Source organism: Oncorhynchus kisutch, linkage group LG27 (assembly GCF_002021735.2).
Source record: "Oncorhynchus kisutch isolate 150728-3 linkage group LG27, Okis_V2, whole genome shotgun sequence".
In the NCBI taxonomy this organism is placed as follows: Eukaryota; Metazoa; Chordata; class Actinopteri; order Salmoniformes; family Salmonidae; genus Oncorhynchus; species Oncorhynchus kisutch.
In genome coordinates this window covers 14,091,929-14,118,159 of record NC_034200.2, presented here as the reverse complement: position 1 = coordinate 14,118,159, position 26,231 = coordinate 14,091,929, and the positions used below count along the sequence as shown (strand labels likewise).

Here is a 26,231-nt window from a genome sequence, read left to right as displayed (position 1 = left end):
GAATACTGTAGCAATAGAAGTGATGATTCAGTGAAAAATAGGTAACGCATAAACTTTTCCAAGCCAAGCCATTTCGTGGTGTAGACTAGGCTACATGCAACTATTGCACAACCCCTAGCCCCTAAAGGCTAGCTTGCCATTCCAGAAATGACATGTCATTGACCAATTGGCAGTAAAAAAAAACTAAGGATATAGCAGACTGACACCTCTGCTCAGCTGACCTCAGTTAGCATGCTGCACAACGACTACTGGACACCTTCCAACACAGAGGGACAGCTCATGAATGTCAAAATCAGGTGTTGTTGACTTCACTAGCCTCTACCTCAAAGGTCCTAAACATGCTCTTGACAAGTTCACCCAGTTTCACAGAGTTCCTACTGTCTGTATGCAAGGAAATTACTCCATAAAAATAATATTGTTGGGTTATAACAAATACTTTTCAATTAGAAGGTCTATTGTCAGTCTGTAAAGTAAGGCTGTGGTTGTGTGTGCACGCTCGTGCCTGCGCACATTTGGAAACATTTGACAATATCATTGATTTCACAATGTAAAATATTGAATATTGAACATCATGCATAATTATAATCTCTAACAATCAGCTCCACAAAGCAAGTCCTCTCTCTCTCTCTCTCTCTCTCTCTCTGTATCTCTCTGTTACCCACTCCTTCTCTCTCCCTCACTCAGACTTGCTCTCTTGCTAATGGGAGGAGCGCAAAATTCTTCTCTGTATAAGAAGTGCCGAACGTACAACAAGGGATTTTACACAGCTACTCAGGAGAAACGAAATGATCTGCCTTGGAGCCGCAGCAAAATGCTGGATGGACAGCTACTCCTGGGATGGTTATCGTTCACAGTTATAGTGTACCTCTTCAACTTGCCCGGACCGACCACAGCGTATTTCGGGTAGGCACTGGATCCATCCACATGTTCATGACACTGTCATTGATTTGAGTTTGTTACGAGACATGTCATGCGCTCTTAGATCAACTTTGATAGACCGTATAAATTACGTTACTCATATTAGCCTACCGTTCATTGAAATGTTTCTACTTTCGTATTGCGTAGTCCTAAATATGTCCGAAAATATGAAACGTACATTCATCACTGTTGATGTTTCCTCTAAAATCAAATGCGGTGCAAATGAATCAGATACTGGTGTCCTTGTCGCTACGTTGTGATTTGTTTCAGGTATCTGCAATGTTGTTGCATAGAACTAACTGACAGTTCAACAGCACCTGTGTAGCGCAGTAGGCTGTCACAACCGGTGGTGAGAGCAGGTTGACGTGAGATCATTCCGTCGCGTTGAAATGGTTGATTTGACTGACCAGTGTAATAGCTCAAGCTACCGAAAGTGTTAGCCGAAGCAGATTTTTAAGGGGTTAGGGAGGGGTTGGGGGTTCTCAAACACACTTAAGAATTAGTGGCGGCTGGAGGAACCCCGGAGATCCTCAAGGAACACCTGGAGTTCGTTAAGGAACACTTGCCAGTGGTTCATATTTGCATCTTCCATTAGTTGAGGGGTTCTTGGAGGAACCTTTAATGTTTCAATGTGGCGAAGGGTGTTCCTGGAGGAACCCTGGACTGGCGGTTTGCCTTAGTAGCGGTGTGGCTTTTAGATAGATCTATTTTGGCCACCCATTAGAGTAAATGTCATTCCTGTTCTGTTATATTGTCATTACATGTTAATGGTGAACACTGACACTTTTGTAGCTTCAACGTGATGCTTACAGAGGTGTATGAGTTCCTATGCAAATCCCCCAGTTGGAATGGTTAATGATTTATTACTACATGTAATCGGCATTGTTAATATTATATTAGAATATGTCATATGCATTCATATTCAAGGAACATTTCAATTTGCAGTGTACAAACTTAACATAGTAAACAGGAATGACATTCACCCTGACGGGTGGCCAAGAATAACTGTCTGAAAGCCACGCCTCAAATAAGCCATGGCTCCAATGTTCTGATAGGCTGCCACATCTACAATATTTTATTATTAAAGTTCCAAATAGAATCTCACCCATCACAAAAAGGTTCCGGTTTGAACCTTCACACTGGGGTTCCTCGAAGACCCTTTTTCAGAGGGGTTCCCCCGAGACTAGTTTTGACAAACCATTTAGGCTCTAAGTGTTGTTCAACAGAAAGGTGCTCCTGAAAGCGAGAGATACAGGTATGCTCATTACTCAGACATTGATGATACCAGGCATATTTAAATGACTGGTAGCAGACATCTGTGTGAATATTTTGTTGAAACACTTGTAATACTATTGTAAGTCGGCACTGAAAACAGACATGGAGCGAAAGGTGAGTGTAGGCTTCAGTCGCAACAGCTGGTAACAATAAAGAAATGCAGCTCAACCGGTGGATGAAACGTCTCTTCAGCTTGCAGAGAAAATTCCCCATCCAGCATAAACATCGGGATAGAGAGAATTCTGGTGTAGGGTTCACACACCCACTAAGTTTAAAAACAGTTTAAAACACATTAAATAATGTGTCCTGAATGTATAGTTTGTTTCCAAATCTTAGGAGATAATCTCATGTCAATGAAGGTATTTTAATTTTTTTAATTGAATGAGCAGTTAAAAAACGTTATTCCCACGCAACGCCCTGTCTTTGTCAGGTGTAGCCTGCACCTCAATATACCGAGGCTGCTGGCAGCCTTTGTCCTGTCTGACAAATTTTATTCGTCATCCTTCAGACTTCTTTTGAAGACTATTAACCTGTCAATGAACCCTAAGGAGAGCTCAAATTAATGCAATATCAGCAGGGTCTTCAAAGCTCTGGTGTGAAAGTATACAAGTAGCCTACAGCAAGCAGGCAGGTTATAGCTTGGATATGCTATAACAGACGGCTCCTTCCCAGGTTGTGTTCCGTTTCCAGGTGCACCTGCAATCTCACAGCAACTATGAGAGAGTTCAGTCCGAATCCTTGGTATCCTATTTATGGATCCTTTATTCTACCAACGAACACAGATATATCGTTCTCACATTCTGTCTGCAGCATGCGGTAATCGATACCCCCTCGTGTTTCAAACAGTACTTGTTATGAGGTTGAGGTGAGTCATGCACCCAAACACATTGGAACGACTGGCAGCACGGAAATATTGTGGCTGTTTTAATTGTAGAGTGATGAGAGTGAGTGATAACACCAGCAGTAGTTCCAGGGGTATTCGGCGATAAGGACATCATTTAGCTGTGAACCAGTGGGGGAACACAGGGATGGGCCCCCCAGGACCTGTTGTGGACATTATGCAGTTGTAAACTGGTTTGTTAGGCCTCCGGGACAGCTGAATTGGATCTTTCAGATCTCATGTAAGGGTGGAAGGAATAGTTCTGTTTGGAAATAATGACTTTTTGGACAACATTCATGGTTTGAGTTGCCGGAAGTTGTATGAAATAATAAGGGGTGTCCATTTAGTCCTAATGTGTCACTTCTCAAAAGGTTAAGTCCCCTGACAGGTACTAGAGGAAGTTATTATCGCCGTAAATCAGACATGTTACTTCAGATAATAAACATATGTCACCTCTTCATTTTAGGGTAACTGTCATTACTTAGTGTTTTTAGGATCTGGACTGCTATGCTGTCTTGATGCGTGAAAATTATGTATGGTTCAGCAGCCCGGTGTCATGGAAACCCCATCATCTCTAAGTCACACCTCTCTCTCTTTCTCTCTCTCTCTCTCTCTCTCTCTCTCTCTCTCTCTCTCTCTCTCTCTCTCTCTCTCTCTCTCTCTCTCTCTCTCTCTCTCTCTCTCTCTCAGAGGCCTAGAGACTTAGTGATAGTGGTAGATCATAACCATCCAGCAACACCACCAATGGCTCTCAGTAACTAACCAGTTGCATACAATTAAGAAGCGCAAAACTGGCACTCCGTTTAAAGCATGTCTACTTATTCAGGTAGAGCTTTCCAATTCCTTCTAATCAATCTGATCTGTGGCCTTGGAAGTGCAAAGGGTCAGTCTACTGGTCATCTGGTATGAGGATACAAGTCCAGACTTATGTCCTGAGGACAGAATATGATGGAGATGATTGTCAGTGGATGACTTAGAACTTTAAGCCAGAGATCATGAGACAAACAGAGAGACCCGGCCCAGGTGACATGGATACATGCAACATGTTACTACTACTTCCCCAAAGCTAAGCCAGAAACCTGACACCATTGACACTGTGCAACACGCACACACACACACACGCACACAGACAGACAGACAGACAGACAGACAGGCTCAGCCCTGGGCTGGCTGACATTGAGTGAAGTATACATACTAACACACACTTGTTCAAATAAATATCTGCCATGAGCACGAGGACAGCACATCCTCCGGCCCTCTTCCTGGGTACTGATTTACTCAAAATAGATGGTCGATGTTGCATACCCAATTTCCAAAGTGCGGTGGAGCGTAAGTGTAACATAAACACCGTCTCTGTTGCCCGTAGTTTGCAGCGGTAGAGGGCGGGGCGGGATTCCTAGCGTAGTCAAGCACCCGCTCAAATTGTCATCCTTTGCCACAAGAATGTGAGCACTCATTTACTTTCCCCTGTTCAGCCTGTTGTGGCAGGTGCTGCCTCTCACTCACATCCCAGTATCATTAGGCTTACTATTGGGGAAGTTTGCTGCACTTTCATTCTTTTGCTTTGACCAAATTGTACCTTGAGGGAATATTCTTTGTTGGGTGGTATTTCAAGAAGGAAGGGAAAAGAGTGAGATTGTTCACTTAGTTAACCCCGACTGAAGGGTTCATGTTAAGGAGTTTCAGCAAAGATGCTGTTAAACAAGCGAACTCCATTCATTTACACGCTACTTTTGGCCCATATAAAGGCATTTTGTGGTTTTGTTAACTGCGTTCAATGCAAGTCTTAAACTGACTAAAACCGACGTTGTTTTTTATTTAGTTCAAATGCTGCGGCATATACAGGAATCCTACCCACAGCTATGCTATGTATGGTGAATCACCAATCACTCTTTCTGCGACAGCTTCATTTACCCTGCCCTCAGTTCAAGCTACGAAAGGTCATGTCCACCTATAGTTTTCATCCCCATTATTAAGAGAGTGGTAATATGCCTAATACAATGCCATAAAGCAGATTCATTCATTGCCTGCAATAGATTCACTGTTCTGCTTCTCTACAGTCTCCAGGGAGCCTAGTGGTTAGAGTGTTGGACTAGTAACCGGAAGGTTGCAAGTTCAAACCCCTGAGCTGACAAGGTACAAATCTGTCGTTCTGCCCCTGAACAGGCAGTTAACCCACTGTTCCTAGGACGTCATTGAAAATAAGAATTTGTTCTTAACTGACATGCCTGGTTAAATAAAGGTTAAAAAAAATTATAAAAAAAATGCCTAGGCTTTAGCTCAGAGTGCTAAAACAGTTGTGGTGGGTGGAAGACCTGGGTTTGAACCCCAGTTGGTTGGTTTTCAGTGTTGCATGGAGATGAAACAAGAGGTTATAGTCTACTCAACAGTCAGTCTCCATTTAAACACTTCCCTCCTGCTCCCACCCCAGTCTACTGGTTAATGGGACTGCTGCTGCTAGTATCCCAGTGGTTTGTGGAGAGATGCCGGGTGATTACCAGTCATTAAGAGTGAGTGTGGGCTCAGGGATGACGTTGGCGTGGGGCTAGGCTGGCAGACAGTGGTGGCGGGCTTCTCATTACAGATGCCTTAAGCACTGATTAGCCCTGACGCTAGGCTAGCTCACAGGCAGGGTTGGTAGCGGCTCCCTGCCTGGGATAGAGGGATTTCCCAACATCAGAGGATATCCTGTGGCTGCAGCCACACCTCAAAGGGTATCACCTTACCGTGAGCCAAGAAGATAGGATTCTCTCTCACCGCTGGCTGCCTGGGGTTAGCTGTGATCATATGGAGTCTGGCTGGTGGTGAGATCACACCACGCAAACCTGCTGGAGGCTTAGCTAAAAACCCTTTGTGTTATGCCCTTTGTGAATACAGAGAGAGAGAGCTTTGTTATCTTTGTATTTCTGTCCATCCTGATATATTTGGCACAGTATTGTTGCAAGCTTGTCTTATGAGTTAGAGTTTGCACTGTGTAGTGTTAGGTCTATGTCTGCTCAGTCAACCTGGTGAAAGGAGTGCTAGTCGCCACAAGGGGGAGCAGCCTCTTTGTGGAGCCCAGGATGGGTCTCAATCAGCAGTTTATACCCGCTTTGTGTAACCTTAGGAGAGTGGGAAATGAGATGTGAAAACAGCCAAATCTAAAGGCACCGGACACTGTGTAAATTCAAATTCAGGATAAAATGGTTTCATGTATGCTTAGTTGTGGTCAAAATGCATTATTTGATCCACTTGGATGCCCAATGTCTTTCAACTTTACTCACTCATAGCAGGGCCTTGCTGTATTGTGCTGTGAAAGGAATAATTCATTTCACTCCACGATTGCTCCTTGAATAGCAGGTTAAGGCAGTCTGCCATGGAAACGGTTCCTCGACCAAATGTTGCCTGTTGGAGTGAGATTCTAATTATATATTTTTTAGAGATGAATTATTTTGGAGGTTTATATACTCACATACCTTTGTTGTGAAGGTTTTAATGGATGGTGTCTGCAGTGGCTTGGGCAGTGGATAGTCCGGATACACACTGTGCAGTATAATGATATGGTTCTACTGTATATGTTGAAGATTACATTGTTATTGCATTTGGGAAGGTCTTTAAAATGCGCGTTGGCCCACTCACATCCGAAGGGCTTAAGGTTCTGGTATCGTCGGCATGCCGAGACCGACCACAGTTAAGAAATATTGGCTTTTTAAAAGGAGGGAGCGGCTCCTGCTCCTATCCAGCCCTTGCCAGTCAGCCGTGTACTTCATGGCTGGGTAGTCCACAGATATGGAATGGAAACATATTCTCATTGGTAAGTGAAGGTATACAGAGTTAGACACATGATGTCCTTTACAGATGGGACTTGGGACATAGCCTCGACAGGGATCATTTGCAAAACAGGAAAGCCAATATAGAATCATAATACATTTATGGGCCTGAGATTGATGATCTGACGTTAATTGGCGGGTTTGCCATGTCATATGTTGTCCGTCCTTAACCACAGGCCAATTTCCTCCTTTACCCTAGTCTGTGGGAGCATACTGGTGTGTGTGTGTGTGTGTGTGTGTGATACATGCAGTCTTACCATGTATCACAGTCAGGCAGTCAGCGCAGAGGAAATTTGTATTTGATTGGGTGATAAAGTGTCAGTGTGTGATGATGGAACACCGTAAAGTGCCCAAATGGAACACCGTAAGAATCTCATTATGACTAGATTGAATGCAGGCGGATGAGACAGGTGAGACACAATTACACCTCTTCCAGTTGTAACCAATGGTTAGTACCTTGATGTTATAACCAGTGTGTAGCTACAGGATAGTAGTTTATCACCTTCATTAATTAATTAATTAATTAATTCATGTTTCTACTAAGACTGCAGTGCAAACAATATACTGTACCACTACCATCCTTGGTGGCTTTACAGCTCAAGTATTGAATTTCCCTTCTGCTGGCTTTTACGCCATTCTAATTTGAATTCCCAGAGAGAGAGAAGAAAGGAAACCTTGTAATCTTTTCTTAGCAACTGTAAATAACCGTTAATAATATGACTAAACTTTAGCCACTTGCAGTTACTAATGCATGGTTGAAACTAGCTACTGTTGGTTTATTTTTTTTACCCCCTTTTTCTCCCAAATTTCAATCTTATCTCATCACTGCAACTCCCCAGCGGGCTCGGGAGGAGAAGGTCGAGTCATGCGTCCTCCGAAACATGACCCGACAAACTGTCCTTCTTAATACCCGCCAGCTTAACCCGGAAGCCAGCCACACCAATGTGTCGGAGGAAACACCATTCAACTGACGACCGTATTCAGCCTGCAGGCGCCCGGCCCGCCACAAGGAGTCGCTAGAGTGCGATGAGCCAAGTTAAGCCCCCCGGCGTAACCCTCTCCTAACCCGGACGACGCTGGGCCAATTCTGCACCGCCCTATAGGACTGCCGATCACGGCTGGTTGGGATACAGCTGCGGATTGATCCCAGGTCTGTAGTGACGCTTCTAGCACTGTGATGCAGTGCCTTAGACCACAGTGCCACTCTGGAGGCCCGCAGCTACTGTTTTTTTAATAGTGGTTTGACTTTACATGCTTGGATTACCCCTGGGAAGTGCTCACTCTACAGTAAGAGTAAATTAATAAATGTGTGCATTACAAATCTATAACCTACATAACCAATTACTTGTTGTACAGAGTATGTACAGAGTCTTATTTAAAAGTACACTTTTAAAATACCCAGGTTCCCTTTCTATCTGATTCTCATGGCTCGTGTGTGTGTGTGCGTGCGTGCGTGTGTTTATGTGACTGGGGTGTGTGTGTCTGAATGGGGTGGGTGTGTATGAATGTGTGCCGTGACTGAACGTGTTTGGTGCGTCGGTCAGTTGGTGTGCTGGTACAGGGGTGCCCTGCGCTGCTCTGTACCATGAAATAGGCTAGAACAGGGGAGTCATGCGGACACTGTTGCGTTGCGCCCAATCTGTGCCAGTCACACAGTGACTACAATTGAGCCGCTGACCCTAGGAGACTTGAGTTCTCACATTGTAGTTAAACCTCTTACCAAGCTCCATGCTCCCATTCCCCAACCATCCCTTTATTATTACATTACCGACCGCTCAATGGCTAGGGTCTACAGTGCAGTCAGCACTCAGAATTGCACGTTGAACAGAGCCAACACTTAAGATCAGGGTAGCATTTTGAATAAAAGGTTGGGGAAGAATACTCTGCTGATGTCTAGAAAAAGGTGATGTTTAATTTGCTGGATTAAAAAGTATACAGTAGGTCAGGTTCATAATGATTCTCTGGTAGGGGGGAGTGTCCTGACTGCTGTACAGTACATCCTACAGATGTAGGATCTTAATTTGAGACAGTTTGCTACAGCAGGAAAATAATCCTGCAGCAACAGGAATTATTATGGGGATTATAATTGATGGGCATTTTTTTGTAGGAGTTGATTCATTTTCCGTTAGGGCAAATAAAGTCGGACATTTTAAAGTGAAAATTACAAACTTTAGAAGCCTTTTTAAAACTTGAATACATTACAAGTTTGCATTTGCTGCTGTGCAGAATAATTTTCAGCAACAAAACAGTGATCAATAGCCTTGGCTTCTCAAATGACTGCCTCGCCTGGTTCACCAACTACTTCTCAGATAGATTTCAGTGTGTCAAATCCGAGGGCCTGTTGTCCGGACCTCTGGCAGTCTCTATGGAGGTACCACAGGGTTCAATTCTCGGGCCGACTCTTTTCTCTGTATATATCAATGATGTCGCTCTTGCTGCTGGTGATTCTCTGATCCACCTCTACGCAGACGACACCATTCTGTATACATCTGTCCCTTCTTTTTACACTGTGCTAACAAACCTCCAAACGAGCTTCAACACCATACAACACTCCTTCCGTGTCCAACTGCTTTTAAATGCTAGTAAAACTAAGTGCATGCTCTTCAACCGATGCCGAACTAGCATCACTACTCTGGACGGTTCTGACCTAGAATATGTGGACAACTACAAATACTTAGGTGTCTGGTTAGACTGTAAACTCTCCTTCCAGACTCACAATAAGCATCTCCTATCCAAAATTAAATCTAGAATCGGCTTCCTATTTTGCAACAAAGCCTCCTTCACTCATGCTGTGAAACATACCCTCGTAAAACTGACTATCCTACCGATCCTTGACTTTGGCGATGTCATTTACAAAATAGCCCCCAACACTCTACTCAGCAAACTGGATGTAGTCTATCACAGTGCCATCCATTTTGTCACCAAAGACCCATATACTACCCACCACTGTGACATGCATGCTCTCGTTGGCTGGCCCTCACTACATATCCATCGCCAAACACACTGGCTCCAGGTCATCTATAAGTCTTTGCTAGGTAAAGCCCTATCTCAGCTCCTTATCTCAGCTCACTGGTCACCATAGCAACACCCACCTGTAGCACGCGCTCCAGCAGCTATATTGCACTGGTCATCCCCAAAGCCAACACTTTCTTTGGCCGCCTTTCCTTCCAGTTCTCTGCTGCCAATGACTGAAACAAATTGCAAAAATCTCTGAAGCTGGAGTCTTATATCTCCCTTTCTAACTAATCATCAGCTGTCAGAGCAGCTTACCGATCACTGTACCTGTACACAGCCAATCTGTAAATAGTACACCCAACTACCTCATCCCCATATTATTACTTACCCTCTTGCTCTTTTTCAACCCAGTATCTCTACTTGCACATCATCATCTGCACATCTATCATTCCAGTATTAATGCTAAATTGTAATTATTTCGCCTCTATGGCCTATTAATTGCCTACATCCCTACTCTTCTACATTTGCACACACTGTACATAGATTTTTCTATTTTTCTTTTCTATTGTGTTATTGACTGTACGTTTGTTTATGTGTAACTCTGTGTTGTTGTTTTTGTCGCACTGCTTTGCTTTATCTTGGCCAGGGCACAGTTGTAAATGAAGACATGTTCTCAACTGGCCTACCTAGTTAAATAAAGGTGAAAAAAAAAAAAAGTAAAACAAAATTCAAAAGAGTGCTCTACGCAGATCCTACATCTGTATAGAGGTTCCCGGAAGGCCTGTGCAGTGCTGCGCCCCGTTGAGAATGGAGATATGCGACCTTCTTTCGCCAACCTTAGTGACACGGTTTCCATTTCACATGTCATTTCAGACAGATATGGGGGAAAGAGTAAATGGTTATTGAGAAGGTAAAGCTAAGATTAGCCATTGGTTGAGAGAGGATTGAGTGATATGGTTATAGCCTGAGATTGATACTGTACACTTACAGGACACATGACAGATCCTCTCTGTGCCAAAACAGACCAATATAACTTCACATTTCAGTAAGTCATTATCGTTTGAGTAATGCACCTTCCCGAAATAAGGAAGACATGATGCATAGTCTGTTAACACTACACAATCTTGTTCACTAAGTCGTGGAGGGGGTGAGGGCGGAATCTTCAACGGCTGACCCATAAAGGACGTGACCAAGCATGATGTCATCTCTGACCCTCTAGTCACTTTCCTATATGGGACATGTCCGAACTGTGACTCAACTTGGACATAATGATTCAAAGTATGATGACAACAATTACAAAGCAATGTGAATTGGTAGAGTTCGTCAAGTTGTAATGAACCACGTGTTGTTAATCTCCACCAGTACAGATCAAATGATCAAAAGACCTAAACATTTTCAATGACCTGGATGCCCCAGTCAAAATTGAGTTTTTTCCCCCCATTACTCAAGCTTCAGTTCAGTCAGTAGTAGGACATAGCCTAGGCAGCAGCCTTGGTTTCAGGCTGGGCCAGAGGGATTATACCACACTGACATTCCTACTACCTCTGGCAGGGCCTGTGAGACACCAGATGGGACGAGGGCTTTGGGCAGGGTGGTCTGAAGTGAATCCAAAACCTTCTTTCTGAGGAGAGGAGGACACTTCTTTTCCTGCAGGGAGCATTTAGCTAGAGCATACTGTGGAGGAGGGAAGGGAAAACCAAGCAGGGGAATGGTAGGAGAGGAGGAGGGAGGAAGGGACGGAATAAACAGGCACACACATGGATCAGGGCAAGGTCACACCCAGCTCAGATTTTCTTTTCAAAACTCCCCCTTAGATCTTTACAATAGCCTGGCTACCACCATAGGGTTTGACAACATGTACATGTTTCTGAGGTGACCATGGTGGTTTGTCCCTAACTGTCAGAGGAGAAAGGTAAACTAACCAAGGGTTTGTATTTACAAACAGTCTTACAGGAGTGCTGATATGGGATCAGTTTGGCCTTTTTGATCATATTGAATAAGATTATACGGACAGGAGAGTGCTTACATATGGGCAATGGTTGTGTCTGCTAGCCTTGCACACTTTTCACACGTCTGTCTGGCTGGCTGCCATTGTTTTGGGTTACCTTTAGTAAGACAGCTGGGTGGTTCGCTTTGTCTGGGAGCAGGCTTTGTTTTGAGCCAACAGCTGGAGGGAATGATTGGCATTTGTTTAGAGTAAATTGGCTTGTGGGGGTAGGAAGGGAGGAGGAAGGGGAGAGGAGGGGGGAGGCAGCCTTGTGAGGGGGGAGGGAGGGATAGGGGATGGAGATGGGTGAGCAGAGGGAAAGAGAGAAAGGGGGGAGAGGAGGGGGGGGGGGGTAGGGAATGAAAGGGAGACAGGGAGGGAGAGAGGAGGGAGGGAGTTGACCTTAGGGACACCAGCAAGTTGAGACGAGGCTTGGACGGTATATCGTTTATACCGTGTACCGGGATATTTTGAAATACCGATGGGAGTGTGTGCTACGCCACTGCTTATAGCTAGATATAAGTTATAACTATAAGAAATCAAAGATATGTCAAATAAATTAAATCCAGCTCAGGGCTCTATCTCTGCATTTGGTTTGCTAACTTGCTAACTAAGTGACTAGATGTCAAGATCAACCTTCTTGGTTACAGCATAAATATTTAATTCCCTCCTGGATCAAGATCCCTGTTGCCTAAATTATTGTTCCCTCCCCCCAAAAAACAATTGAGAGATTGGGGCAGCAGGTAGCCTAGTGGTTAGAGTGTTGGACTAGTAACTGAAAGGTTGCAAGATCAAATCCCTGAGCTGACAAGGTGATAATCTGTCGTTCTGCCCCTGAACAAGGCAGTTAACCCACTGTTCCCAGGCTCTCATTGAAAATACAAACTTGTTCTACTGACTTGCCTTGTGAAATAAAGGTGAAACAATTTTAATTGCCAAGAGTGTTCAAGGCAAAGGTTGTGTAGTTCGAAGAATGTGAAATATATTTTGATTTGTTTAAAACTTTTCTGGTTACTACATGATTCCACATGTGTTATTTCATAGTGTTGATGTCTTCACTATTATTCTACAATGTAGAAAATATACAAATAAAGAACAATCCTTGAATGAGTAGGTGTGTACAAACCTTTGACTGGTACTGTGTATATATTTTTGGAAATAACACCCCTTGTGTGCACATTCTGTAATAGTGGATACCCCGGTGTGGTACAGAAACGGTATGGCGTATGAAAATCGGGATAACGATTGAGATGGTTTTTTCTTGATTTTGCTGATTGGGTGTGTTCAGCCAAGGTTGAATCTTGACTTTAGGTAGCAGCACATGCACCCACACCCACACAGACACACAAAATGCAGACAAACGTACAAATGCTGCACACACGCGTATGACGCCCACATGCACACACAAACGCAGACACGCAGTCACATGTACAGTACCTGCACAGAACCTGTTGGTCAAGTGGGGTGGAGATGGTGAAAGGAGACACACTAGCTGCACATTTGTCAAACCTTCAGTAGCCTATGTTTGATATATAGAAGTCGTAGTGAACCTGACCTCAACTATGAAAAGCAGTGGGAGAGTTGAAGTACTCAAGACCTTTAACCTTTAACATACAGTATATGCCCCAATTCATTTGTGCTATTGTGCTCCTCACCAAACGAACTCCCTCACACGTACATGTAGGAATGTGTTCATTGTATTGTCTGACATGTCAGCTTTGTGACAAAACCTTCAACCAATGTTGCTGACCAACCAGTGCAACCAGAATAACCATGCATGGGCAATGGAGACAATGATACTCAAGTGTAGTATGCAATGCCTTGTCCCGAATCTCTACTGGAACTCTCAAAACAACCAATGGTGTGCAGTCTAAAAAAAACACTGCTCTGATCGGAGTAGGGGGGGGGCAGTTATCATTTGTTGTCTCTCAGCATCATTGTATGCCAATCCAATTCAACACAGCCCGACACTGTTACTGAGCAATCTGTGGAGATCTAAATAGCAATAGGCATTGTTGCCGTCTTACGTTCATCAGTCATCGTGTAGTTCATAACAGAAAGGGCGTATTTGTCACAGAGCGATCAGTGTGTTGCACTGCAGCTCTCCCTGTCACAGCATGTTTTTTTTATGTGACACTGCAGAATTTGTTCTGAGCGGACCTTTTTTTACATACAGTTGTTGTGAAGTGTGACTGACGAGCCAAAATGTCTGCATGTGTTTGCATATTTCCGATTAATCGCATGCTTTTCTGTAGCTAATCGCAATTTTAGAATTTGCTCAAATTTGGCTCTCAAGAAAGATTTTTTCCATTTAAGGAGCATTGCACCGAGTTACAGGCATACTTTAATTGTGAGGGACGGAAACACAACATGATCTAAATTAGAAGGTTTTAATAGCATTTTCACCATAAACGACACAAAAGTCACTAACATAAAGCTATTAATGCTCCCAATGTTTAAGTAGGCCTACTCCCTATTATCAATGTCCTTGAAGTTTAACACTTGCGCACAGCTCTCTCTCTCTTTCTCTCTCTCTCACTCTCTCTCTCTCACACACACACACATGCACACACAGTTTTAAGTACTGTTAAAGCTCCAGGCATTCTAAATGAGTGTGACTATAGGAAAAAGTACTGGCTCTATGGATACAAAGTGCATTTGAATCCAACAATGTTATGAAAACACTGTAACCATTTTTACTGTTCAGATAACTTTACACACTTATATGCCTACAACACCCTACATCCCTCCCACGCCCTCTCTCTCTCTCACTTACTCCTGCACACACACACACACATACACACTCCACTCTATGAAGCATCTCTTTGAGTAGCCTATTCCTTTTGAATTCTCCCTGTGCCATCCAAATGTGTGCATAGCCTAGCCCTGGTTAGTGGTCAAGTTATCACGTTGCTAGCTAGCTGGCTGAGTAGGTAACATGACTGGCTAAACAATGTTGTTTGTTATCAAACCAAAGAATAGCATCCCGCGAGTCATTTAAAGCAGCTAGGAACATACGCAAGAATCTGCGTCTGAGAATGAAACAATAGCTCCCTGTAATATTGGGATGATGTGATATCAAGGATTATCAAGCTGCTAATATGTGATTGAATGTTCTTATACTACCCCTTCACATGTAACCCATAATAAACGTTCAAAAACCCTTTATAAACCCCAGATGAAGGGCGACATTAACAGCCATAATATTAACCAGTGCAGCGGCAGTGCAGGCCAGGGTCATGGTAGGGGCTCTGACATGAACACAGAAGGGTGATGAAGGCAACGTTTAGTTTGAATACATTATTTCCACCAGGGACCCAGGGCTGTGTGGCTACACACACACAAATACACACACACACAAACTCACCCTGCGTAATCGTCACGTCCTGACCACAGAAAGCCTTTATTCTCTATGGTGGAGTAGGTCAGGGCGTGATTGGGGGGTGTTCTAGTTTATTATTTCTATGTGTAGTCTAGTTTTTGTAGTTCTATGTTGGCCTGGTATGGTTCGCAGTCAGAGGCAGCTGTCTATCATTGTCTCTGATTGGGGATCATATTTAGGCAGCCTTTTCCCACCTGTTGTTTGTGGGATCTTGTTTTTGTATTGTTGCTTTTGAACCCTACAAGGCTGTACGTTTGTTTGTTTGTTTCTCTTTTTTGTTTTGTTGCTGGTTCACATTTTTTTAAATGATGAACTCAAATCACGCTGCGCCTTGGTCTACCCATTTCGACGAGCGTTACAGTAATGAGTCAATAAGATGTCACCGACAGACACGGTCGCCCTGTTTCTAGCTCCCAGTATTCTTTTGTTGGCGTGTTATTTCTTACATCATTTTTTTGTATGATTACTTGAATCCAAAAATAACTTTTCGACATTAGATTGGCGGTCACCAGAAATTCCACTTCCCTGACCTGGACCATTTAAAAAAAACTTGAGGCAGCTCTATTCATCCTGGGGGCTGCACAAAACCACAGATGTCAGGGAGAATAGCGCTTCCGAGTGTACTTGTCGCTAGCGTTCAGTCCCTGGACAATAAAGTATGCGAGCTCAGGGTGAGGATCTCCTTCCAGAGAGACATCAGGAACTGTAACATACTGTGTTTTACGGAATATTGTCTCTCTCCCCATCCATTTAGCTATGGGGTTCTACATCCATTGCGCAAAAGAAAGAACTCATGGTGTGATTGTGGTAACATACAGGAGCTCAAGTCCTTTTGTTCTCCCAATCTGGAATACCTCACCATCAAATACTGAACGCATTACCTCCCGATATACTTTTACCCCAGCAGACAATGCGATGGCTCTCAAGGAACTACAATGGACTATGTGCAAACTGGAAACAGCATATCCTGAGGCCGCATTTATTGTAGGTGGGGACTTTAATAAAGAAAATAGGAAACTTTACCGAAATTTGATCAACACATCTCCTGTGTTACCCGGACATGACAAATTCTTGATCATTGCTACTCACCCTTCCGGGACAGGTACAAGGCCCTCCCCTACTCTCCCTTCAGCAAATCAGATCACGACTCCATTTGGCTCCTCCGCACCTATAGGCAGAAACTTAAACAGTAAGCACCCTTGGTAAGGACTGTTCAATGTTGAGCTGTAATCTATGCCTCAAGGTTGTTTTTATCACGTGGACTGGGAAATGTTCCAGGTCGCCTCTGAGAATAGTATCAGCGTATACAATGACTTGGTGACTGGGTTCTTCAGGAAGAGCATAGAGGATGTTGTTCCCATGGTGAGGAACTTATCAGCTCAGCCTTCAACACCATAGTGCCTGCCCCCCAAGCTCATCTCTAAGTGACACAACAGTGGTAGGCCTGATTACCAACAATGATGAGACAGCCTACAGGGAGGAGGTGAGAGTCCTGGCTGAGTGGTGCCAGGAAAATAACCTCACCCTCAACGTCAACAAAATGCTTTGCACACTCTTGGCATTCTTTCAGCCAGCTTCACCTGGAAGGCTTTTCCAACAGTCTTGAAGGAGTTTGCATATATGCTGAGCACTTGTTGGTTGCTTTTCCTTCACTCTGCGGTCCAACTCATCCCAAACCATCTCAATTGGGTTGAGGTTGGGTGATTGTGAAGGCCAGGTCATCTGATGCAGCCCTCCATCACTCTCCTTCTTGGTAAAATAGCCCTTGCACAGCCTGGAGGTGTATTGGGTCATTATCCTGTTGAAAAACAAATGATAGTCCCACTAAGCGCAAACCAGATGGGATGGCGTATCACTGCAGAATGCTGTGGTAGCCATTGCTGTTTATGTGTGCCTTGAATTCAATATAAATCACTGACAGTGTCACTAGCAAAGCACCCACTACACATACAGAGATCATCTGTTCACCTACTCCGCGTCTCACAAAGACACGGCAGATGGAACCAAAAATCTCAAATTTGGACTCATCAGACCAATGGATTGATTTCCATTGGTCTAATGTCCATTGCTCGTGTTTCTTGGCCCCGACGAACAGTCCTTATGCTGATGTTGCTTCCAGAGGTAGTTTGGAACTCGGGAGACAGTGTTGCAACGAAGGACAGGCGATTTTTACGCTCCACGCACTTCAGCACTCAGCGGTCCCGTTCTGTGAGCTTGTGTGGTCTACCACTTTGCGCCTCAGCTGTTGTTGCTCCTAGAATTTTACACTTCACAATAACAGCACTTACAGCTGACCAGGGCAGCTCTAGCAGGGCAGAAATTGGAAAGGTGGCGGTCTAATGACGGTGGCAGTTGAAAGTCACTGAGCTCTTCAGTAAGGCCATTCCACATACCAATGTTCCCCTATGGAGATTGCATGGCTGTGTGCTTGATTTATACACCTATCAGCAACAGGTGTGGCTGAAAGAGCCAAATCCACACATTTGAATGTGTGTGAACATACTTTTGTATATAGTGTATGTGTATTTATATTCCTGACTCAGACATGGCTCATTCTGGAGCATTCCGCTGCACCTGCGATAACGTCTGCAAATCTGTGTATGCGACCAATGAACATTTACTTGATTTGATGATATGAGTCGTTTACACTCTGCCATTCTGTGCATTGAAACATTTATATGAAGTAAATGTCCCGGGCAATGGGAAGCGTTGACAGGTGGAGAGAAATGCCTAAACAAGCTCCGTCCGTTCGTTTACCCAGTGAAAGGTGCATGCAGGGAGGGGAAAGGCAAGGCAATGAGTGAGATTATTCTCCTTTGAAGTCTCGGGTCGATGATGTCTGTGTGTGAGTGTGTGAGTGAGTGAGTTTAAAAAGCCAAGCTGAGAAAACAGCAGTAAGAATCCTACCTCACGTAGGATAATAGTGAACTTTATTATGTCTCTGTTGGTGTTATGTTCCATGTGTGTTGCTGTGCCAACACCTCAAACAAAAACAGCCTCCTAAAACGCTTCATGATAGAAAAACACAGGTCTACATGCTCTTACATTCTAATGTGTAAGACATAGACCTAGCAGTAGCTCCGTACCCTGCAACCTATAATACCTTTAGTTCTAATGCCTTACACTGTCAACATGTACTGTACACACTGTAGTTTGCACATGTTTCAGGACCATAGAGATTAATGTATTGTGGTTAGGCTTTCCATTATTCCTAATCAGAAGCTATGAGGTCCTGTGTCCAAATTTTTGACCAAAGATGTGCACCGTACTCTCCTTTTGATTCCATCCTTTGCTCCAAGTGAGTTTAAATAGATGAGTTCGCTCTGCAGAAGCCAGCAGTGGTCCTGTTGAGTGTGTGACACTGGGTTCTGCTCAGCATTGTCTGAGTATGTGTGACGTTGGGTTTCTTTTTGGTCACGTTATGGCGGTAAAGTGACCCAGGGACCCAGTACCAGCTAGCTAGTTTACCTGTATGGTTTTGTGTTCTCCTTCTTCGTCTTACACTTCGTCAAATGTGCTTGTTAGGAAATATGCAGTGGCACAATTAATCAAAGCACTAGAACTATCATTGTGCATATTTAGGATAGCTTTAAGAAGTAAAATAATCATTTCCGTCAGTGTTCTAAAAGCCCAAAAAGTTAAACCTTTAAAATACAGCCTCACAGCTAGATATAAGAAATCCTTTAGAAGACGGGGGAAACTGAAATTAAAGCACATCTGTGATATCATTTGACTATACACTGGTCTGCCACAGAGCGGAAACATGCACAAGAATGGAGCCACAGTAGCTTATTCTCCCGAGACCTGAAGAAGTGTTTCTCCATTCTCTGAAATTTCTCCTCCTATCCACACTTTGCCCCCCAGCCTTCTTGGTAACTGGCAATAACAAAAAATGGAAGTCAGTAACAGCAGAGCAGTAGTCCAAAAGATTCATGTTGTCTCTGGCCTCCCTCCAGCTTCAGAGTATCTTTTTTTGCCTCAGACAATGACGTCGCAGCACAAAGACACTTTTGAGAAATTGCATTTTATTTGACTTTATTTGTTTTAGAGGGCCAGACAGGCAGCCATCTGTGATCTATGGAGAGATAACACTAAGGAGACGGTGATAGTGACAGTAGTGGTTGAGGAATGTAACACGCCATGGTGATAGGATTTAGGAAAATGAAGACAACCTTTTTTGTCCGTGGGAGTTTCACCACTGTTGTTATTGATAATAATGGCACGCCTATGTATATTTAGTGCAACAGGTAGTAAGCATTCTAGAGTTATGCCATTAGCAACAAATGTACCTAACATAATTGAATCGTTGCGTACTATACAACGCATAGACTATATTTCAGCCCCCGGTTGCTGTTTCTATTGCTCTTACATTCTTCAGAAGCATGATTCATACAACTGTAAAATCTCTAGGAATTTTAAATCATACAAAAAATATATATGCTTCATTTACTGTGGCTGCCAAGCTTCACAAATAATCTGTTCCACTTTGCTTCTCCTGGGTAACGTTGCTGATTTAATTTCCCCAGCGATATCTACATTCAGTTAAGTTTGTATGTTATTGCATTTCAGGCATCAATCATAGGACTTGAGTTTATCACGGCTGGAGTTTACATCCTGGCTCTCCTGATGACATGTCGAAATTAATTAGCCAGGTACTCTGAATGGTGTTGCAATCAATCAAATATTGAGCCTCAGCCCACAGCAGAAATGTTGCGGAAATCTTGTCAGTCACGATTACAACAGTTCGTCAATCACGATTATAACAGTTCGTCAACTGGTACAATTTGCTCTTGAGTTCCTTCTTTTTCTCCTCACGGTGTTGTATACGTAGTGGATACACATAGTATCAAAAGGAATAACAATTAAGATGGATAAATATAGCATTTGTATGTATGGTTTGTCTCTATACATACAGTGCAGAATGTGGCACAGTCAGACCAATGTATTTGAGCTCTTTTCCTCCCTAAAGCCAGCCAGGAGAACCATTTCTGTCAAGACACAGCTTGCCAGGTTTCCATTTAAGAAATCTATAGTAGTCAGACAAGTTAGGAAAGGCAAAAAAGAGAGACGAGCCATTTGACTAGCCTCTTCACTCCGGGAGACCTGTAATGTTACACATTGATCTTCCCTCCCTAAAGATGACATCCCGTACCCAAAAACATATTTACCATCACTCTGGATGACCTATTCCGCAGAAACGTTTCCCTTCACCGAAGACAAATCTATAATCTGAATGCCTTTACCAGTCATTACCAGTCATTTCCGGCGATACAATGTGTGAAAAAGAACTGTTTATATCCAACACAATATCTCCCTAAAGGTACGCTGCCATCTTGGATCAGGAGAAACACTTCACAATCAGTTATTATCAGATCTAAAAGATGTCTCTCTCTCTCTCTGTAATATGACCTCTGTGACCTCTTCAGTGAGGCCGTTTGGCTCTGAATGGTGACAGAAGACAAATTAGGTCGTAAGTGAACGTGTAGCACCATTGACTAGAGAAGTACACAGACGGGAGAAGTACACAGTAATTCTCTTGAGGTACAGACAGTGAATCAATCAGCGTTCACATTCACTGCAACACGGTCCATGCCCGGGACATCTGGAAGGAAGCTCTATGGCTGTGATTTGGTTAATAGTTGTACCCAAATGACTCATGGGCTGGAAATGGAATTGAATAGGTTTCTGGTTCATTGGCAGCAGTAACACGCTAGCTAAATGCTAATAGTGTCTTACTGGCTGGCTGTGTCTTGTTCACTCTCTCTCTCATTAGCTTGTGTCCTACTCTTGCAGACCTGGCCTGAATCTTTCCTCACTGAAAAGTTACTGTTCGGTTCATAGTTACTTATTAGACTAGCTATCACTTCCTGTTCTGGCCATGTGACTGGTGAGATCTGCATGGGCCTCTCATTGAAAATGGCATAATCAGATCTTTGTTTTGTGAATGAGACACAGCAGGATTCACTTAGACATGACAATTAAACTAGGATCCTCTCCTCCTCAGCTCTCCTGATAACATGCTAAAGCAGTCAGATAAAGTAAACCTCCCCTGTTTAATCAAGATTGATAGAAGGGATGTTCACTTAAGCTCAACAACATGCCAACATTTTGATGGCAGAGGCCAGAGACAGGTCACTGTGTGTCACTGAGCAGAGCAGTTCAGTTATATAGAGGAGAGAAGAAGAAACAACCTCCCATTGTCACCTCCAGAGTACATCTAATATGTTTATCCCTTGTTTACGGTTGTTGTCAGGACAACCTCAGATTGTTAGCTGGTGTCAATATTAGCAGGGAAATGTTGACACTTAAAAGGCATCAAACTCTTTCAGTAATGGCGTTATGTGCCCGGGCCCGTTGCAGGAATGTGTTTGTGAGTTCTTCTGTAAATCCATGTATTCTTCTCTTTTACTTTAACAGTGTAAAAAGAGGCCCTGAAATTGCACATAATGAGCAACTACCCTGCCAATCCTGTCAGATGGTGTGACCAAAATGGTCACAGGCTGACAGTCATGTCCCCTGCGTGTTTTTGTGAAAGTAATGCTTCTGCTTTCCCCATCCATCGCAACCTCAGAACACTAGTTGGTCAGGGAGGGTTTTGCCAGCTATGTGGCAGACCCGGTGCTAGCTTGTGTGTTTTATATACACTTCCTTTAAATAAACTGACGAAAGGAGTGCAACTCTACCACATGTTCTCCTCCTATACCGTGTTTAGAAACTAAGCTTATACTCATTATATTTTAAATGAATTGCAGCTTTAGGGTCCTGAACACTGGAAGTTTGTATGGGGATTCTATAATGAGTGTAAAGCCTGCTGTGTGATCATGTTTACATCTAAACACCGCTGGTCCCCGTGAGTGACGGTCAGTAGTCCCCGGGATATGATATAAATGTTAAGCAATGTATCTGTTGATTTGGCTACTGTTTAGCATGTCGTTGATGTGACAGACAAATTGAATGTGTGGGACAATTGTTTTAAATCTGTCATATCATCTGAACGCTCTGTACTGGCAACAACAAAAAACGTTATTAAAATACACAGTTACAGTCACTAACACTCTAACCAGCTCTGTATGGCAAGTCAAATGTTCAGAGTGAGGTGTTCTCATTTGTGTCTGGAATTAGCTAGGAAGCTAGCCAACTTTAGCCAGTTAGCTTGGGTATTTGACTTCCGTTTTGAGGTCAGTACGTTCGAATCAACCCTACTCTGCCAGAGCGTCTAGTGTGCACTCTGAAAACTCTGAGAGCGAAACACGCTGAATTTACCAACCGACAATCTGACGCCCAGAGCGCACTCTGAGCTCACTCTGACACCCTTGATTGCATTTACAAACGCATGTCCTTAAACCAACCTGTGTCAATTTAGCTAGCTGTCTAGCCAGCGATGCTATGACCAGCAACCTTATTGATAGCTACCCCAAAAGAGACAAATCAGCACAGAACGCTCTTCCCCTTCTGAGAACGTGTTATATACACAGCCACGCCTATCCTTTTATTTTTTAAATATATTTTTTTACTTTTACCCCTTTTTCTCCCCAATTGGTAGTTTGTCTTGTCCCATCGCTGCAACTCCCCTACGAACTCGGGAGAGGCAAATGTTGAGAGCCACACGTCCTCCAAAACACCACCCAGCCAAGCCGCACTGCTCGCTTAACCCAGAAGCCAGCCACACCAATGTGTCCATCTTTCTGGTGACTGGGGTCAGCTTGCAGGCACTCACCCCACCACAAGGAGTCGCTAGAGCACAATAGGAGGAAAATCCCATCCAGCCAAACCCACAAACAATGATGGGCCAATTGTGTGCCGCCTCATGGGTCTCCCGGTCACGGCCTGCTGTGACACAGCCTGGGACCGAACCCAGGTTGGTAGTGATGCCTCAACCACTGCAATGCAGTGCCTTAGACCATTCCGCCACTCAGGAGGCCCAGACTCACCTCACATATGGTGAATGTTGATCTCAATCTCTAGAAAGCGTTGCAGTCCCCTGCACATTAACCATTAAGTCGATTGCAACCTTCAAACAATTGCAGCCAAATTCCCTCGAACATTAACCAGCTCTGACTTAGACCATAAAGGTCAGCGTTCTATGTTTGGGACTTAGCATACCATTTCCTCATATTCTCAGTCCACTGTACTGACTGAGTGTTCCCATAAATTATTTTTCATTCTCCGAACCCTCCAAACAGTGTGTTACAGTACAACATCTCCCCCCCCTCAACTCCAGATTGACAGGTAATGCCTGTAATAAGCCTTAGGTAGACCTTTGGGTACTGCAGCAGCATTTGACAGTAGCTAAGGGGTGTCTATTTCTCTCCCCAGATTGACAGGTAATGAACCCCTGTCCATTCTACCGCTGAGCTCTCAACCCGAGGAGAACGTGGGAAGGGCCCACTACAAGCTGTGTGACCGGCTCAAACTGGAGAAGAAACAGCGGCGGATGTGTCGACGGGACCCGGGTGTGGCCGAGACCCTCATGGAGGCCATCAGCATGAGTGCCCTGGAGTGCCAGTACCAGTTCCGCTTTGAGAGGTGGAACTGCACCTTAGAGGGGCGCTACAGAGCCAACCTTTTGAAAAGAGGTAGGGACAGAAAAGCATTCCAACTTCATATAGAATTATAAATGTATTATGTTTTCAACTTACAGATAACTCCTTTCTGACGTTCATGGGTGGAGGTGGAGATACATTTTTGTAATTCCATAGTAGATAGTACAGTAGACAGAGACCATAGTAGATAGTACAGTAGATAGAGGCCATAGTAGATAGTACAGTGGAGAGAGGCCATAGTAGATAGTACAGTAGAGAGAGGCCATAGTAGATAGTACAGTAGAGAGTGGCCATAGTAGATAGTACAGTAGAAAGCTGAAGTGTATTTTCCCAATAATGGCAACTTTCAATTGCTCATTTTGAGTGTCCATTAGGAAGCTGGTAGCTGATATCCTTCCTCTTGCTCCACACCTCACTCCAGGTTTTAAGGAGACAGCCTTCCTGTATGCCGTCTCCTCAGCAGGCCTGACTCACGCCATGGCCAAGGCGTGTAGCGCTGGGCGGATGGAGCGTTGCACCTGCGATGAAGCCCCAGACCTGGAGAACCGCAAGGCCTGGCAGTGGGGCGGTTGTGGTGACAACCTCAAGTACAGCAACAAGTTTGTCAAGGACTTCCTGGGCAAACGCTCCAACAAGGACCTGCGTGCCCGCGTGGACATGCACAACACTAACGTGGGTATGAAGGTGAGTGTGGAGGGGAGCCGTGTTGGATGACGCGGTACATTTCATCTTGTTGAATTATGGGATACAGTAATTAGTGTATCCCGCTAACAGCCCTTTTGTCACAACTTTTCCTGTAAAACAAAAACAATGAATATTTTTGGGTTGGCTGGTTGATTGATTGATTGACTGACTGACAGTGTAGTTTGCTTTACCTTTGCCCTGTACAGCTACTTTAAGGACGTAGGCCTATGTTGTCCTGTCTTGAGATGGTTAAGATCCGTGGGTGTATTCTAGGGTGAATATTTTCTGAATCTCCTATAATGTAATGTAGGGTTGGTAAATTATTGTTCTCCAAATTTACCTCAGTCTCTAAAGACACAGCAAAATGACCAGAACCAGTGAAATTGACCAGAGAGGAATTTAATGTGACCACGAGAGGAATAACAATGACAATAGTTTTTACATCTATGTTTCCATGGTCGACAGAGAATCCTTTACCCACATGCTGTGGTTATTAAACAAACACTACAGATCCTCAAGCATCCCACTTAATGGTGAGATGAAAGGCCAGCCTAAATCACTTCAATTGACTGCTTAAAGTCAGAGGCCACACGTTAATCAAACTTTGGTTTTCCCTCTCAAATTAGAGATTTAATTGCCTTTGTTTGTGCCTTAGCGAGATTCAACAATTGTTTGAGGTGAGGGAGTGAGTTTTTTTTCTTCCCCCCGGCTTGGACGTGATTTTAATAGTAAAATCAAAAAGAAGAGAGAATGGTGTTAAAATGTCAAGCCAAAGCAAACTCAAGGTCCTGGCAGCCGCTACCTTGACTCAGATTTTCTCCTATTGTAGCCATTTTAATTTTAGCATGAATATAAATTATAGCAGAAGCACACTTCCCCAAATGTTAGCAGACACAAACCTCTCCCCGAAGACCCGTGGTGTGTGCTCTTCCTTTTCAGCCTGGCTCTCCAAATCCATTCTCAGGTTCTTTTATTTGTGATAAAAGATTTACAACACTGTTTTGGTCCAGGTTTTTTCTTATTTTCAGATTTAGTGAGGTGTACTACGTCCCACATGAAGCACAAATCTTGGAATGTGCCAGCCTCTGGAATCCCTAGAACATTTAAAGCTGACACACACATTTCCCTGAACTAAACTGCAAGTGTGGCGAATAATGCAGCACTTATTTCGTATTCCCCCATCTGTTTCCCAGTGTGTGAGAACAGAACCGGAGGGAGACCGTCTGTCCACTCCAGGCCTCCTCTGGAGAATACACGTTATGGATTTTAACACATAACCTTTAATTTAACGTTGTGGTCGGCCGATGCTGACTGAGCTGTACACAAATGAACCATTCCCAGCCACAGAGATTTCAAGCAACGTCGCAACGTGTACTATTCAGTGCAGTGCTGTATTTGGCCAAACAAGGAGCCTTAAACACACCCGTTCACACCCCCACAAGTTAAAGTTGGTCGAGCATTAATGGTCAGAGGTGTTCTCTGAAGTTCAACTCGAGTCCACATTCCGTGTCGTCTGTTGGGTAGATCCCGTTATATGTATTATGAGAAATCTTCAGGCCTCAACATAGTTGACGTAAAAAATGGTTTTGTTTAGCTTTACACTTGCTAGCCTAAAGTCCCCCCCCCCCTACTTGAATCGAAACAGTAGAGTTATGAAGTTGGCCTGGTGAAAGAGATGGACCTTGGGGGTTTTTGACTCCCACATACCTTAAAACAAACCAAGAACAGGGGCCAGGGTCTGAGTCTTCTGTCTCCTTCTTTCCCATGGCCGAGGAACTCAATGGATCTTTTCTTCGGA

The 26,231-nt window shown here is 43.8% G+C and overlaps 1 protein-coding gene across 1 annotated transcript in view; it reads left to right on the top strand.

The window, feature by feature from the left end:
- The first annotated feature begins 688 nt into the window (after positions 1-688).
- LOC109871613 (protein Wnt-9a) overlaps positions 689-26,231 on the top strand; it is a 30,298-nt gene continuing 4,755 nt past the window's right edge. The window contains exons 1-3 of the mRNA XM_020462531.2: positions 689-903; positions 23,523-23,782; positions 24,171-24,433. Coding sequence (XP_020318120.2) covers positions 701-903; positions 23,523-23,782; positions 24,171-24,433 — 726 coding nt within the window. The 5' untranslated portion in view covers positions 689-700. The remainder of the gene's footprint in view (positions 904-23,522; positions 23,783-24,170; positions 24,434-26,231) is intronic.